Below are 15,795 nucleotides of genomic sequence, written 5' to 3' on the forward strand. Positions count from 1 at the left end.
ATTTTGAAGCCAGTTCCTGTCTCACACTCCTCTCACCTGCCCCAGCTTGACTCTTCCCTTGATTAACCCTCATTACTTTCACTTGTGTTTCACTGACTCTGCCTTTTTGACAGTGTGTTGTCTAACTTCCACTCTCATCCCGCTGGCTCTGGATTGTCACCTGGCTCTGGTCTTCATGCCATGCTATGGCTTTGCCACCGTTTTGCTTCTCACATTATTTGTTTACTCCATTGTCTTGTCACCATGTTGTAAGATGCAAAGGACTTTGGTAAATATTTGCACTGACCTGTGAAAGTAGAGTCATATCCCTGTGTGGAAATATACTTGATGTGTGTACTACGCACATTATGTAAAAGTAACGTTCAGCTCCAGTGTGGAAATAACACTTAATATCTTATGAAAGTGAAATCCCTGTGTGGAGGTAATACTTATCTGGTTGTTCCGTGAAATTAAGTATTTGTGTGGAAAGGTTTGACCTGTGCATTGTGAGAAAGTAGTTTAGTGCTTGTGTGGAAATATTATTGAGCCTATGTACCCTGAGAATCTAAAGTGTGGGATGGAAATAATGCCTCTAGTACAGAGACTTTCTGTTGTTGCCCATACCAGCTTGTGCTGTGCAGAGACTTTTCCCGTTGTGCAGAGCAGCTAATAAATCGGTTTTACTGATTCTGCAGTTTGCTTCCTGTATTTGGATCCTGTTCTGTGAACAAACTGTGACAAGCTTTTGTTCTTGTGGCATCCATTGTAGAAAAACACTTTCCTGAGTCTTAAAATATTTAAATCTCTGCAATGATAGCACAGTTTTCCTTCCATGGTAATACTTGATTCAGAAGGAGGCAGGATGGACTACATGTTTAATCCTAAATGTAATATCACCTGAGCGATGCCTAGATCTGGAGGAGAACCATGCATCAAGGCTGAAGCCGGTTGGATGACATTTGAAGTAATAATTGTTGTAGAGTGGATGACCAAAGTAAACTGTGACTACAAAGACACAACTGTCTGTAATTCGTCGGTACAGAAACCATCCCCAGGCTGTGATGCACGGCCTCACAACACAACATGGAGAATCAAGAAGTTGGACCCAATTTCTAGTTGTAAAGTCTTGTTTGTTTTCCTTATTGTCACCACATGGCATTTTAATGTATAATTAGCTGCAAGTGTTATAACCCACACAACCACCCTGAGTGTTATCAAATATTTTGAATAAGGATGGTGATGTGTAGTTTGTGTTATATAATTGTCTCAGATGACCCTCTAGTGGCTAAACATAAGTAGGTAGAGTAGCTTTAAGTTACAGTATCCAATCTCTGCTCATTCTGCTTTTGGGAATCAAAACACTATACATTTTTACATCTTAACAGCCTTTACTGAGAAGAATGTTTAAGAGCAAATCGAGCCCGGTTACACTCGGTTCATGAAATCCAGGACTCCTCTTCACGCCCCATTTGTTTTAAGACTGATTGAGAAACGTACTATTTGGATAATTGACAGGATATTAAACAGTGGAAGCTGTGACATGCGGAGGATGTTCCCCTCTAGACTCTTTAGTATCGATTGATCCACAGAGCAAAGCAGCAGCTTCCAGAGCTGAGCTGGAATGAATGAGGTATCTGTCTGTCCAACTCATCATCTTCCACAGCCTCGGTAGGCATCGGTACAGTCTCCTGTCCTTACTCAGGAGATGGGAGGGATGTGCTTTGTATGAATCACGCTGTCCACCCTGCTCAGACAGCGCTGCCTCTCCTCCCGGTCGCCCTCCGCAGGCCTGCTCCTCTCTGCTGCAGAGAGGGGCTTCGTGACGTCAGCCGAGGCTGGAGCGGAGAAAATGGGGAGACGACTGCGAGGTGAGTGACCCGCACATTTTCTTTCTCGTTTAGCCTCCTCTTCCGACCACATTTATGTTGTTGTGTATGCGGTGTATGTTTTTAATCATCGCTCCATTGACGCCGCTGCTCCTGCGCTACGTGGGGAGTAGAGTCCAGCGGTGATGTGAAAACAGGAGAACACTGGGCACATGTCGCCCTTTCCTGCAAGAAGTGCACGTTTGCTGCAGTCGGCATCGCTGCGAATTAACCCAACTCCGGCCCGATTAGTGCATTTAAGTCCTCCTTGTGGGCTTCCTTGTTGTAGAATGACATTTGGTGATGGCACTCGTCCACACCCACATGATGTGCAGCCTGTGATTGATCCATGTGCAGTGCCGATATGACGATCGGGGGTTTATTTTATTTTATGTTAAAGCTCTGAAACTGTCCGTGTTGACAAGGCTAACCGCTTGTCAATCGAAAGCATAATCGGCTTTTCAACCCCACAGGAGACTGATCGGCCTGTTTGGCCTGTGAGGGCTGTAGTCTACCCGCAAATGCTGCATTTAAAAAGATTCAGATGTGCTTCCTTTACTGCGCACTGATCTATTAACGTGGTCGTCTTACTGTATGAATGAAGCACGTTTATCATAAAAATGAATTTGTATCTTCATGCAGAAGAGGCTGTTCCTCTGAACACCCTTTGATTCAAGAGCTGGTAAGTGTCTAAGGGAATTATGACTGGGTAATGTCTTCACACACTAATAATAGCATGCCCTTGGGACTCCTCAAACTCTAGTGTGCCTCAGCACATTACTTAAGTGACAAACAGCCAGGTCTGCTGGAGTTTGGGAAACTATCATGTGATTACACTGCATGAGAAATCTGACTCAGTGAGCCTGTGTGCTGCTGTGGTTGTAAAATCACGTGATACAAGTTGGAGCCGCCATTCTGAAAAAGGACAGATACCCAAGATTAAAAGCAAAAGTGTGACTCCTTGTCTGCACAGTGACATTAGATGTATGTGCCATACAATAACTGAGCTGTGTTCTGTATCTGCACTGCAGCAGTGTACAACATACACATAGTCTGTGTGCAGCCCCCATGTCTGCTGATCCAGATTTTTTGATAGCACACCTGCAGTTTTCATGTAAATGTCACTGCAGACAGGTGGTTTACATGTGAGGCGAGAATTCATACTGATGCTCTGTTGCATGATCTTTAGCACTAAATACTGCTGAGTGAGTATGATGTTACTTTGTGTTTGTTTACATTCAGTATGCATGGCTTTTAGAACTGCTACAGTGACTCCCCTATTTGCTCCCCGTGATCCCAGTACACAGAGAAAACTTGTGAATGTGTGTTTACAATATTGTATTTGTGTTGTTTTGGTAAGATGGTTGTTTACATTTCTGCTGATCTTGGTGGGTTTCTGTTGCCTTGTAGTAGTCGGTGTCAGTTTTATTTACCAACTGTGGTTCACACATCAGGCAGGGATACGGATACAGGGTAAGACCTGCTGGGCTGCTGTCAGTCAGTTTATGTGTACAAGCTAGTAACACAGTGGGATTCACTTAGGTTACAAGCATTGAACTGCAGGTCCTGGTATTAGAAACTTGGAAACACAGGATAAGACTGGCAGTAATCTATTTTTGTTATTGCCAACAAATCCCTTGCAAAGAACAAAAGCAGCCACATGTCTCTCAAAACTGATTGTCCAGACTGTTTATGGCTCTAAACCTTAATCCTAGATGCTCCTCACAAACCAGTCCCAAATATAGTGTCATTGTTTAAAAAGGCTCATCTGGGCATTGTGCCGTCCAGCAAAGTTTATCCAGAAATAGTGTGTATTTGTTTCACAATATCTAGTTTCCTGTTGTAAATTATTCTGTTGTGGTTAGACTGGCTATCCATTTAACTAATCATTCTCTTCATTTGTCATAACAATGTGCCCATGCACGGCTGGCTCAGGCTGTCCTGTTATTGTTGAGCTTGCCTGTAAAATGGTGCTCATCCACCCATCGCTTGGAGATCAAGGATCAGGCCTGAGGGCATTTAAACTCTTGACAGCTTGTCTGCCAAAGACTGCACGTGATGCTACTATTTAAATTGCCATTTCTTTTTTTTTAAAGGTTTTTCAGGCCATCAAATAATCTCATGCCTAATGATTGATCAGATTTTATGAAATGCTCCCATATCTGAGCCCTGTTGAAGCAGGAGCTGTTCAGTCTTCACTTGCTTCCTCACTCCTCTACCAGCAACTTAAACTTCACGTCACCACAGGTTTAAGATTAATGAGTGTAAGAGGACCTCAGAGACGGTTGAAATGTGGCCATTTTCTGCACCATTTCCCGCAGTCGTCCTCTATGGAAGCTTTGTCCCAAGTCTTGTTCAAGCTAGCGCAGAGGGCTGTACATAAGAGGCTTCCTATCGTTCTTCTGAGAGGATATGAAATCCTGAGAAACTACTGTATCTTATCCAGTGTCCTGATCTCAGTCGCTTTGTAACGTGTCCTGAGATGACTTGTTGTGCCGACAGAAAAGGGCCTATGCCATCTCTAAGTGAGCGCTATAATAAATGTAAATGCTTTTTGTTTAAGTCACTAATTGTAACGGACACATTTAAAAACTTTGTTCGCCATCTGCTGGTATAGGCCACACCCCATTTCTGCCTACAAAAGTATTTTCACAAATTTGCAAATTCAGCTTTTCATGCTATTTATATTCTTGCCTTCGCCAGAATTATTAATCTATTCCTGTGCTTACGTCTGTTTATTATTAAAGCCTTACCTTCTTACCATTCTGTCCTTGTCCTAAGTCTACAACTGGCTCTTCCAAGTAAAATTATTCAGCTCTGGTTGGATAAGAAACAGTAGCGCTCCTGAACTGATAAATGTGTAAGCATAGCTGTCTGTGTTGCCAGAAGAGGCTTAAAATAAAGCCACTAAAAGCTAGTTAAATACTTAGTATGACTTTTAATTGACTTTATTTGTTGAGGAATCTGCAAGGTCATTTAGATTTTATTTATTCATTAGCAGTATTTGTCTGATTTCCCTTTGTCTGTCTGTCACACGAGATGAAGTGCTTTCAATTTGGTGTCCTTCCAAATTGTCGCTCTCCGTGTGATAACAAAAAAATGTGCTGAATCCTCTTCACCGTAAGTGGCAAGGTTTGCCCTTTGCTATCAGGTGAGTAGCCCCAGGCCCTGTCATGGGAATCCCATGGCTTACTCAGGACTAACACACTATGATATGCTCATGTAGGAGCTTTCACTAAACCTTTTGTAATTCAGGTCAGTAAAAGAATCTATAGGCCGTAGTGTAGCCTGTCCTGGGAACAGGTCCAAGCTCAGAAGGCTCCCCATCTATGTCGGCTGTAGGTAGAATGCTTTCAGTTTTTAGCACACATTTTATATTGATGCTATGATAATGTATGCAAAGCAAACTAGGGTTGGGCAATGTTTGGTATTTTGTCAATATTATCTCTTTATTTGGATGTTTTATTCTGGTATTGGCTGTGAAATGGTAACACGGGAGTGGGAGGAGCACATTTTTTCACATGAGAAATACCAGCAGTGATAACACCTCCACTGCTGAAGTGTAGGATGATGGTCGTGTCACACCTCTCATGCAGTCTTGGCACCTCCAGTATAACGTACAGTAGCGTACCGCTGACTGCCAGTTTGAGTTTAGTGTCTCAGCATCTTTGGTTGCAGAGGATTGGCGTGATGGCTGTGATGCAGCTTGAGTCACTCTTCTTCTCACACCTCCAAACTAAACAAATCCATATCAGAGCACAGGTGCACGAGAATAAATCTCACCCGACCGTGACTCCAGTATCAATCAGGTGAAGCTGAAGGGTGTTTTGCTTATAATTGGGGACTTTTATTAATTTTGAATGAGCAATGAATCACAAAATGATTAAATACAATATTCAAGAACACAGAACAAAGGTTGCTAACCTGGAGATAACCTCTTTTTATCCCACTCTGTCTCACAACTATGGGTGGAGTGCGGAACAATGTTTTGTGAAGATGGTGACCTTGTATTGGCTGATCTGAAAAGTATTTCACTCACTGAGATGGCTGAGCTTGCAGTGAGTATTGGAATAAAATATTGATGCACTGCATCTATTAGCATTGATTTGCACAGCTATTGGTTAACATCAGCTGTTACTGGTGTTGGCCCCTGTTTTCTACGCTTTACTAGACACTGTAAAATGCTGCCGTGTCCAGCACAGCAGGCCCAATCAGGGTATTTGTGCAGAACTGGAATAGAGCTCAACATTCTTCTAAATAACTGCCTAAACGCTGCTGTGTACACAAACAGTCAGCAACCACATCCCTGTAGTGCTTAAATTTAGAAAGTGCAGTAATTCAAGGAGACTGTGAGAATGAGTAGCGCTGTGGCTGTAATACTTTTTGATTTATATACTGAAGCCCTTTACGGTGTGCACATTTCCCCCGTGTATGCACCTACAGTCACCAGTGATGTAAAGTTGCCACTGAGCAGCTGGGGTTCAGTGTTGTTTAACGGTACTTTAACATGTGGTCAGGGAACTCAGTGTCTTTGTAGCTGAAAGCAAACATGTTTTGAAGGAAATGTTTTATGTTTAGTGGTCATGTGAGACGATCAGTCTTTCCAGGAAATGTCCAAAACATGTTTATGTTCAAGTGACGGAGCCCTCTGGTGGCCAAAGTAACTGACGGGCAAAAAGGAGAAACTCAGGTGACGTTTAACAGAGATGGTACCTGCATAGAGAAGGGAAGAGGTGATGGATGGGTTGACAAAACAAAGGGCTGCATGGGAGAGTGCTGTTCATTTCCCGTTTCCAGACATTTCCCTAGATTTTACCCAAGTACTTTAGTTCCCTGAACTACAGGATGCAAACCCTTGGCTCTGATGTGACAGTTGTTGTGCGCCGTTTACACCAAATCACTTCCTGGCAACTCTGGTGCAATTTGTAAATTCATTAAAAAAAAAAAAAACCCTCTGAACATTCAGTGATTTGCCACAGGAATGCGAAGGCAGATTTAATTGTATAGCACATTTCATACATGAGCAACCCAATGTGCTTTAAATAAAAACAAAACATTCATATAATGTTTAAAAGCAAAAATGGTGAACAGTATAAAAGGCTTGAAAAAATACATTTTATTACTCAACCAAAAAGCACAAGAAAAAGAAACGTCTTTAATCTAGATTTTAAAATTTCTTCATTGTGAGCACATTTAACGTCTACCAGCAACTTGTTCCAGATTCACGCATCATAGCAACTTAAAAGCTGCTTCACCGCGTCTAGTTCATGTGCATATGCTTTGATTGGATTGACTTTAATGCCCCGTTTCCATTTGACCATCTGAAAGCTTGTATTTGATTGACGGACGATGAAAATGAGCCGGTTAAGTTTCCCAGCAGAGAGTCTTTAAAAAGTAGCTTTCCATTAGAAGTCTACATAATAGGGTTACTCAGTAAACAGAAACAAAACAGCCAGTTAGTCAGTCAAGAATGTTCTTTAGCTATAATATTACTGAGACCTTGGCTCGTTAGCACGAGTGAAGGACAACTGAACATGGTAGATGTGCAGATACTTTAAGAAAGATGTGTAATATCTGTTAATGCTAAATACTATGCCAAGCAATCTGCTATATCATTAGGTGTCTGCTCTGTTCTGAGGATGTTCAAGTGGTATACCGTCTCTTTTTCTAGATTTTGATTTTAACAGCAGGCAAGTGGCAATCTGTGGCTTAACTACTGTATGTAGGTATTCATATTGAAATAAGTCAAATCAGTCAACAGAAGCATGTTTGGCAGTTGCTTTGATAAGTGATAAATGTTTTTCAAAATGGCATAAATGCTGCACATTCTCAGGTTTCATCTTCTCAAATGGCAAAGGTTTCTTTATTTATTATAATGAATTTGTTTTGGTCAGACAAAGCAAGAGATTTGAAGCCTGGGTTCTGTGCAGCTGTGCTTGTCTTTTTAAATACTCTGACATTACTGAGACCAGAGGAATAATTGATTAATGGGGAAGAAAATGACTAGATTAATCTTTAATGAAAGCAAGTGTTAGTTGCAGCCATAGTTCATAGAGTAAACCTGCCATGACTGAATTGTGGGACAGTGTTGATTTATGAGAGACATTTCCTCAGTATTTTTACTCTGCATGTTCCTGTGCATCAAAACATTCTTCTTACAGTAAAAGGTTCACTGCAGTTGGCAAGATCAGACCCACACAAAACGTTTATGTGCCCGTCAGTGTAAAGCCTCAGTAACCTCTGGTTCCACCAAATTTTTTTAATTTTCCAAAATAAATCCAGATATTTAAGAAAGTTAAAACCCCAGAATTAGATGCTGTGTAAGATTAGACTCCTGATGGCTGTTTGATGCTGGTAGAAAACAAGGAGACATCAGTGTATATATATATGTCTTACTGTATTTATGAAACATGCCGTCTACTCACTAGTAAAGTTTTAAAGACGGTCCCCACGATATCTCAGCTGAGCTCCATTGACAGGATGTGAGATGTGGCTGCCAAAGAGTCTCACTTCCTTCTATTTCCTGCCTGGTTAAATACTTCTTAGTAATTTTAAGCAGATGGGAATGCCTGCTGTCTGCTGCATGTGACTGTATGTGAAATCCTCCTCCTTTAATAAATGGCCACGTCTTGCCAGTACACTCCCTGATCCAGCCTCACCAGACTTCTAACAACAGTCTCAATGACTTGTGGGAATTTCCACTGTGAGGAATGGCCTGCATGTGTGATTCGCCAATGTCTGTGCCTACTGCCTTAATCGCTGCTGAGAGAGAAATTTTTCAAGTCTATTGTTGTTTAAGCTCCAGTCTTAGATCGGTATAAGAGCCTAAATGGTCCAAGTTGATATACACACTACTACACAGGCTGCAGCTTATATGTGGACTCAGACTGAAAATAGTTGTACAACAATCCAAGTTCTGCACTTTAGTGAACCTTTACCCACAGGGTTGCTAATAGTTTGACAAAGGCGGTTTACAGAAGTGATTTATTTGTTGGTTAATGAGGTTTCCATTCACTATTTATCAATAAATAAGGGTTTTATTTTTATTGCTGGGGTGACACTAAACATGGAGCTAAATTGTCCAGGTGACTTTACACCAGGTCACAGACATTGTTTGATGCCCATCTAGTCAGAGACACTTGCACCACTATAATCGGCCTCACTGAAGAGCTCAGGTTTTTAACAGCAGTGGTATCTGAGCCTGAGGTAAAGATCTTGAATAATATTGCTCAGTACAGTGCAGAGAATTGCACTTTAGAGGACCTGATGTAGGGCGGCCAATGAAAGCTGCCAGTAATTAGCAGATGGAAATGCTAAATATATTTTAAAAAAACATCCTTTTTTGTAAATGCAAGATTCACTTATTTACAGATGTGTCATTGGAAGAGTTGAGTTGCATGGCTTGTTTATATGATATAAGGTAGGATCTGAGGGTTACAAGGAGCTTCAGAAGGCAACGCTGGACTAGGAGCCAACTGGGATAACAGACAGTGGAGTTTATTTCTTGGTGCGTTTGGAGCATTGTCAGTGTGACCTTGTAGACTTCAGACTGGAAAATGATGTTGACGCTAACAAGCACTCTCACTAATGGATTCTCTTCCTTTCCCCGACTCTTCCCTCTTGTCTTCCTGTTTTAATTCACGGTAGAAGTACAGGAGTTTGCTCAGTAACCCCTGGTCAAATATAGGTGTCATGTTTCTTGACCACTAAACTTATAGATCTATATTCTGACATGACCTGATTGAGCGTTCAGACAGAGGAGGCTGTAATGACTGCTGTGTCCACACTGTAATAAATACTGAGGGATGGAGTGCTACAGTCGGGGGGTGCAGGAAAGTATTCCCGGTGGTGGTGGGAGCTGCTTGGGATACACATGCACAAATGTTTTGAATAAAATTTGTGTAGAAACAATGTATATTGCCTTACGTAAAATAAAATTAGTCAAAATTGTTATTGTTGCATGCTACTGTATATGTTTGGATGTTTTCTAAAATTAACAGTGTGTATCACCTGCAGCCAACACCAGGGGGGTTGCAACCCTGGCAGCACCCCACTTTCCACGCTAGTGGAGACAATGAGGAAACTAGGCTGTATGACTATAATCTGGATTACTGACATCTTAAAGCAAAAATGGAGCCCCTCACAATTTCTTTTTAGCATTTGCCACCCACTGAAGTGACAGTTTGTACTTGCATATGTCATAATAAATTATCTTGCAGCCAATAGTCAAGTTTTAGAACATGCATCTTAAATGCTAATATCAGGCTGTTGACTTATTAAAATGCACTGTGCTCACTGTTTGACAATGATCATGGCATCTACATTTTTATTTGTCTGGTTCCTCTTTGTTTACATCTGGTTCACACAAGGTTAGTTCTCTTGTTCTTGAGTAGAAAAAGTAAAGTTTCAGTCAACAGTGGTAGGAATCTGTAAATGTTACAAGTAGCCAGATTTACTTGGCCTCATCATGGAATAATGGAGTGTTTTTATAGAAAGGTTTCGGCGTGCACAGAATATATTGTTGTGCAGTTGCACTAGCATTAGTCTTTGTCTTCAGTTTTTGCCAGCAGTTTACTTTAACTTCATTATGTTCCATTAGTCTGACTCTGAAGCTCACTTGTTTTCTCCTTTCTCTTTTAGGATCTCAGGCAGGGGAACTATGAAAGATGAAGTGAAATGACCAGATGAATGTTGCCACCGTGTGTGGTCATGTGACTGAGCCAGACTCTTCCACGTGGGATTTTTCTTCCTCCTGACTTTCTGTAGCTGCCCTGTTTTCACCATGAGAGGATCTGTCAGGTGCTTGACCTCTGTGCCCTCATACTGGCGCTGCTGCTGTTGTGCTTCGTGAGCACCCCCTCTCCCCAGGCAGCTGCTGCACGGAATGGCCTCTCTGGACCTGCCATACCGCTGTCCTCGCTGCGGGGAGCACAAGCGCTTCCGAAGCCTCTCGTCCTTGCGTGCACACCTGGAGTACAACCACACTTACGAGACCCTCTACGTCCTCTCCAAGTCCAACAGTGTATGTGACGCTGCTGCTCTGCTACCCCTAGTGGCTGAGGGAGCTCTCCTCACGCCTGCAAACAAAAACGACCCTTTTGAGCCACTGCGCCCTTCAGCTTTAAAGGAGCGGCATTTCCCTTGCCGTGAGCTTCCTTGTGCGGATGACCTGAGTTTGACCCCGGCCAACTCTAGCACTTCAGCTCGGTATATTCCCAATGTGGAGTTTCCCCTGGGGGACATTTTTATGAAGAAAGCCATGACATCCACAGACCCGGGCCCCCATGGAAACCCCAGCACTGCTGTAGCAGTGGCTGCGCTAGTGCAGTGGAGGCGGCCTATGAGGAAGGTCTGGCCAGACTTAAGGCGCGGGCGTTTGAAAGGCTGGAGCTGGAGGAGGGGCTGGAGAAGCTGTCTGAAGAGGTAGTTATGCGTATTTTGGTTCATATGTTATTGGAGACAGCTTTGACGTCCCCAAAGCCACTATAGGTAGATGTTGACCATGTCTGGCTTTAGCCCTCGCCAGTGGTTATGTCGAACTCGGAGGATCCAACCTAGAAAAATTAAATGTGAAAATGAACAGGAAAGAAGCAAACCACCAATGTTCAAATGTTATCAGAGTGATCTGTAATATATTATAATGACTTACAAATTTCACCTATAGTGACTTTAATAGAAGAGTGTTGCAATTATGACCAAACAAGAGGGAAGGTGAACTGTTTAGTCACCTGACAATGCATGAGAAAAATGCACATTGTCAAGGAGTAATGGTGATTACTAGTAAAGGCAATACAAGCCATGTAGAATACAATAAGGTGCACAATTTCATCTTTTGCGTAGTGTTTGAAGTAGTGCACTCACTTCTGTCTCTAAAGGCTGGAAGTTGTATTGCAACAGCTGCACATTCCAGAAGGAGAAAGACCTGCTGCAATATGGCTGCCAGCCGCCAGTGCTGAAAGTATTAGTCACGTACAAGCCCTCAGATTTCCCATTTTTTATTTCAGATATTTGTATTTTCATTAAGGAGTTTAATGCCTGAAATGGGTAAGTTGTTCAGATAGGATTTGTGCAGATGAACATCAACTGCTAACAGCACTATTCCTGGCATTCTTACTCTGTCGCTGAGCTCAAGGTTCTGGAGGCAGAGAGAAAATGAATGAATTTGGCACAAGCAAGCACTTAAAATAAATCCTACAGTTGATCAGAAACAATGGAGAAAAGCTTAAATAACGTCTCATCTATAAGGAGCCCAGCACCACTATGGTTAGTATGTTCTCTGCTGACCAAATGAGGATGTAGTGAATATCAGTAACGGTATGCATAGTTTGAGCAGATGGAAGTTTTAATATTGGTGTTATTTTTGTTCTAGGTTAGAAGATGCATGATCTCACCACTGATTCATGCTTTTTTCCACACTTAGACTTTGTCAGAGAATAAATTTATATTAAAGGTCACATTTTCAGAAAAAAGAACCAAGCTGTTTAACAAATGTGACTGACCATGTATTGCCAGATCCTGTGTTTCTGATTTAAATTTGTTGGATCAAAGTGAAACTGATTTCTCTGAAATCAGCAGCGCTTTCAAATATGGAGGCAAGTTATGGACATGTAAGGTTGTCTGACTGAAACCTCTGTAAATGAACATGTGAAAAACTGAGTGTTAAAGGTATAAAAGCTTGTATTTGTTTCATATAACATGGTGATTATGGCAGCATATACAGAAGAACCTCTTGTCTTGCAGGTGGAGCAGAAAATTGCAGCCCGTGTAGGCCGTCTTCAGGCAGAGCTGGAGAGGAAGAGCTCCGAGCTGGAGCGGGCCAAGCAGGAGAGCGAGCGGCTGAGCCAGGAGAAACAAGACCTGGAGAACAAGGCGTCTGAGCTCTCTCGGCAGGTGGACGTCTCTGTGGAAATGCTAGCTAACCTCAAACAGGATCTGGTGAACAAAGAGGCAGAGCTCAACCACAAACAGCAGTAAGTGAACTACACTTCTGTAAATGTAAGATGTGTCAAAATTCCATGCCGCACAAGAAATCTAAGCAGGTTTGCTTTAGTAGGTAAAGTGTTCCCACAACGCACAAAGGAAGTGGAGGGTGAGGTGGTGGTAGTCCACATAACATGCAAGGAAGCTTGAAATAATTTTAAATACCCATGTTTCCATTCCAGACTCCTCCTAACTGTGGTTCTTAACACATTGTCATGCAAACAAACACTCGCACAGACTGTACTCACCTTCACCTCTACCTCTCTTTTGATAGTGGAACTTTCACTCGCATTCACCCACCAGATGTGGTCTGCATCTGTCCTGCTGCCGTCTTCATATGCCAGTGTCCTGCAGGGCCCCTTAGCTGCTCATGCTGAATGGAGGATTGGACAGAAGCAGCTGGGCCTGCAGCAGATATGTATAGCTTCTGCCCTGCAGCTCAACCCTGTCAGGCCAGTCCCTCCATAAAGCTACCGTGCTGCTTCACAACTAGTTAAAAGTATGGCTGCTGTAAATAGACGGAGTACTTGGATATAAATCACAGTGCTGTGATTATTGCTGGCTCCGATTCAGAGGGACATGGCTTGGAGCTCTCTCCCACAGCACTGCACAATGACTAATGCTGGTTTTATTTTTCAGATTTTCAGAGCATTTATTGAAATTAATCCCAGAATGATTGTGTGTGTTCCAGATACTGATGCTGTTTTTACTTTGGCATGGTAGAATAGACCATAAAATATATATATATATAGTGTTTATGGAGGAGAAGTCCTCTACCATATTTTACAAAATGATTTACCCTTTTCCTGTTTGACTAATTAGATTTTTTAAAGATGCATAAAAATACTCTACCAATGTCACGAGTTGTCTAGTTTCATTATTAATAGGATGTTTTCCAAAGGGGAATTATGAGGCAGTAATTTCCAGCGGGTTCTGGAAACAGAAGAATACAATAGATTGGTAACATTATGTTAATTACAAGGGGACAACTTAGTAGAAGCATTTTATTTTCAAATAGCTCAGTAAAGGTAATTCATAAATGTATAGTTTAAGATGTTCTGCTTTCATAGCCTCTGCAGCCACAAACACAAGCACCACTGTTTGATGTCTATTTGTTAAAATAAAGTGTTGACAATTATTATTCAAGGCTTGTATTAAAGTCATCTGGAATCTGTACCGTCTGTTTATCGGGCAGGACAGCCAGCCAGCCTCATCTCCCTGTCGTCCTCTTGGCTTCTATCACTTCTGCTCGGTCTCCTTATCAGGCCTGAATGTCAGCAGTGGTTCAGAGACACAAAGGCACTTTCCAAGGCTTCTAATCTCATCACAGACATACAACTGCACACATCTCTGCACCGCATGTCTGTTTGTTTGTGTGTGTGTGTGTGTGTGTGTGTGTGTGTGTGTGTGTGTGTGTGTGTGTGTGTGTGTGTGTGTGTGTGTGCGCTGCTCACTGATCTCTAATAGAGGCATCAGCACAGCAGACATGTAGGTTACATATCTGTGTAATGGGTATTGTGTATTATTAGTGAGGACTTAATCTGTTGGTCGTACACGGCTGCAGCTGTTCATTTTCATTACTGACACAACTTCTGACTGTTTTAGAACAACTGTTGGTCTGTAAAATGTCAGGTATTGCTGGAAAAATACCCATCGTGCATAGCCCAAGGTATGCACGATATTTGGTATGATTTTAATGCCTTGTCTTTGTTTTGCTCAGAAAACTTAAGATAGAAGATTTGCGACACAGGGGTCAACAATGGCAGCAGATCACATGACGTAGCTTTATAACTCCAAACAGCTGATTTAGATCCATTGTCTTATGTATCAGAGGAATTTATCAGCAAATTAGCACTGACCTGAGTCAGTTATTTACATAGCATGTACATACAGTATCTACTGCAATTAAAAGCAGTGCTAGTAAATAATATTGTATTGGAGTAAAAAATGTTTGCTATTGCATAGTCTGAAGACAGAGACAGCTCGGCATTAAATACAAGCTGAAACAGTTTCATTGGGTTGAAGGAGCAGGAGATGAGTGTACTTTTCTTTTATTTAGTCTCTCCTCTTTCTTGTAAAGGTTGCAGCCGTGTATCTGAAACTTGGCAGCATCAGATTCTGAAGGTCATATTCTTCTTGCTGGGGCTGAGTGACTGCCTCCTAGCTATGCCAGCAGCAGCCCAGTCTCTCCCTTTCTCTCACACTCACTCGAGGAGAAGCTGGCAGTCCAACAATAAGCTCATTCAGACTTTCAGAGTAGGACCGAAGTGGAAAAATAGCATCATAGTTGGTGTATGCTCAGCAGCGTTGGTGACTTGGCAGTGGTTAACAGACAATAGGCTCAAACACGTTTGCCTTACGACCTTCTGCTACCAGGTGATTTAGATTTGTAAACACAGATTTTGGGGAACCTCTGAAACTCTCAAACATATGGAACATGTTGTACACCAGTCAAATACTAAATATTTGTCTCCTAATGGACTTTGTATGCAACCAGAGGAAACTCCTGTGACACAGCTTTTGCTGGTAGCAGGGGCATGCGTAAGAGTGTGATACTGGTCATGTATTCTGCACTTAGGGAATTACGGACAGCATACGAAACACCTGAGATAAAGTTATCCAGTTCAGTCTCAACAGGATGCAAGTCAGTTTACAACAATGCACACTGCATGCTCCTATACGTATTGGTAACGGCCACACTACACTGTAGCAATCAAAACTAAAGAGAATCCCTGAAGCCTGGATGTTGGGTTGGTTCAATAGCAGCTGGAATAAACGAGAGCAGCTGTAATCAGCAGAAACTGGAGGCTGAGTGGAAGATAGTGGGATGTTATTTGCATCATTTCATCTTGTTAAAATTCACTCCTATTACACAACAGCCTCAAGGTGTTAGTCAGAAATGTGTCGAGTACGGTTATAATCTTTGCTACCATTAGTGATTGCTTGATGACCTGCAGCAAGGTTCATTGTG

At 42.1% G+C, this 15,795-nt stretch overlaps 1 protein-coding gene across 1 annotated transcript in view; it reads left to right on the plus strand.

The window, feature by feature from the left end:
- Positions 1–274: 274 nt before the first annotated feature.
- The window catches only part of fbxo41 (F-box protein 41), a 37,212-nt gene continuing 21,691 nt past the window's right edge, over positions 275–15,795 (plus strand). The window contains 4 exon segments of the mRNA XM_020602022.1: positions 275–1,847; positions 10,485–11,161; positions 11,164–11,267; positions 12,585–12,814. Of these exon segments, the coding sequence (XP_020457678.1) occupies positions 10,729–11,161; positions 11,164–11,267; positions 12,585–12,814 (767 nt within the window). The 5' untranslated portion in view covers positions 275–1,847; positions 10,485–10,728.

This window comes from Monopterus albus, unplaced genomic scaffold (genome assembly GCF_001952655.1).
Source record: "Monopterus albus unplaced genomic scaffold, M_albus_1.0 scaffold54.1, whole genome shotgun sequence".
Lineage (NCBI taxonomy): Eukaryota > Metazoa > Chordata > Actinopteri > Synbranchiformes > Synbranchidae > Monopterus > Monopterus albus.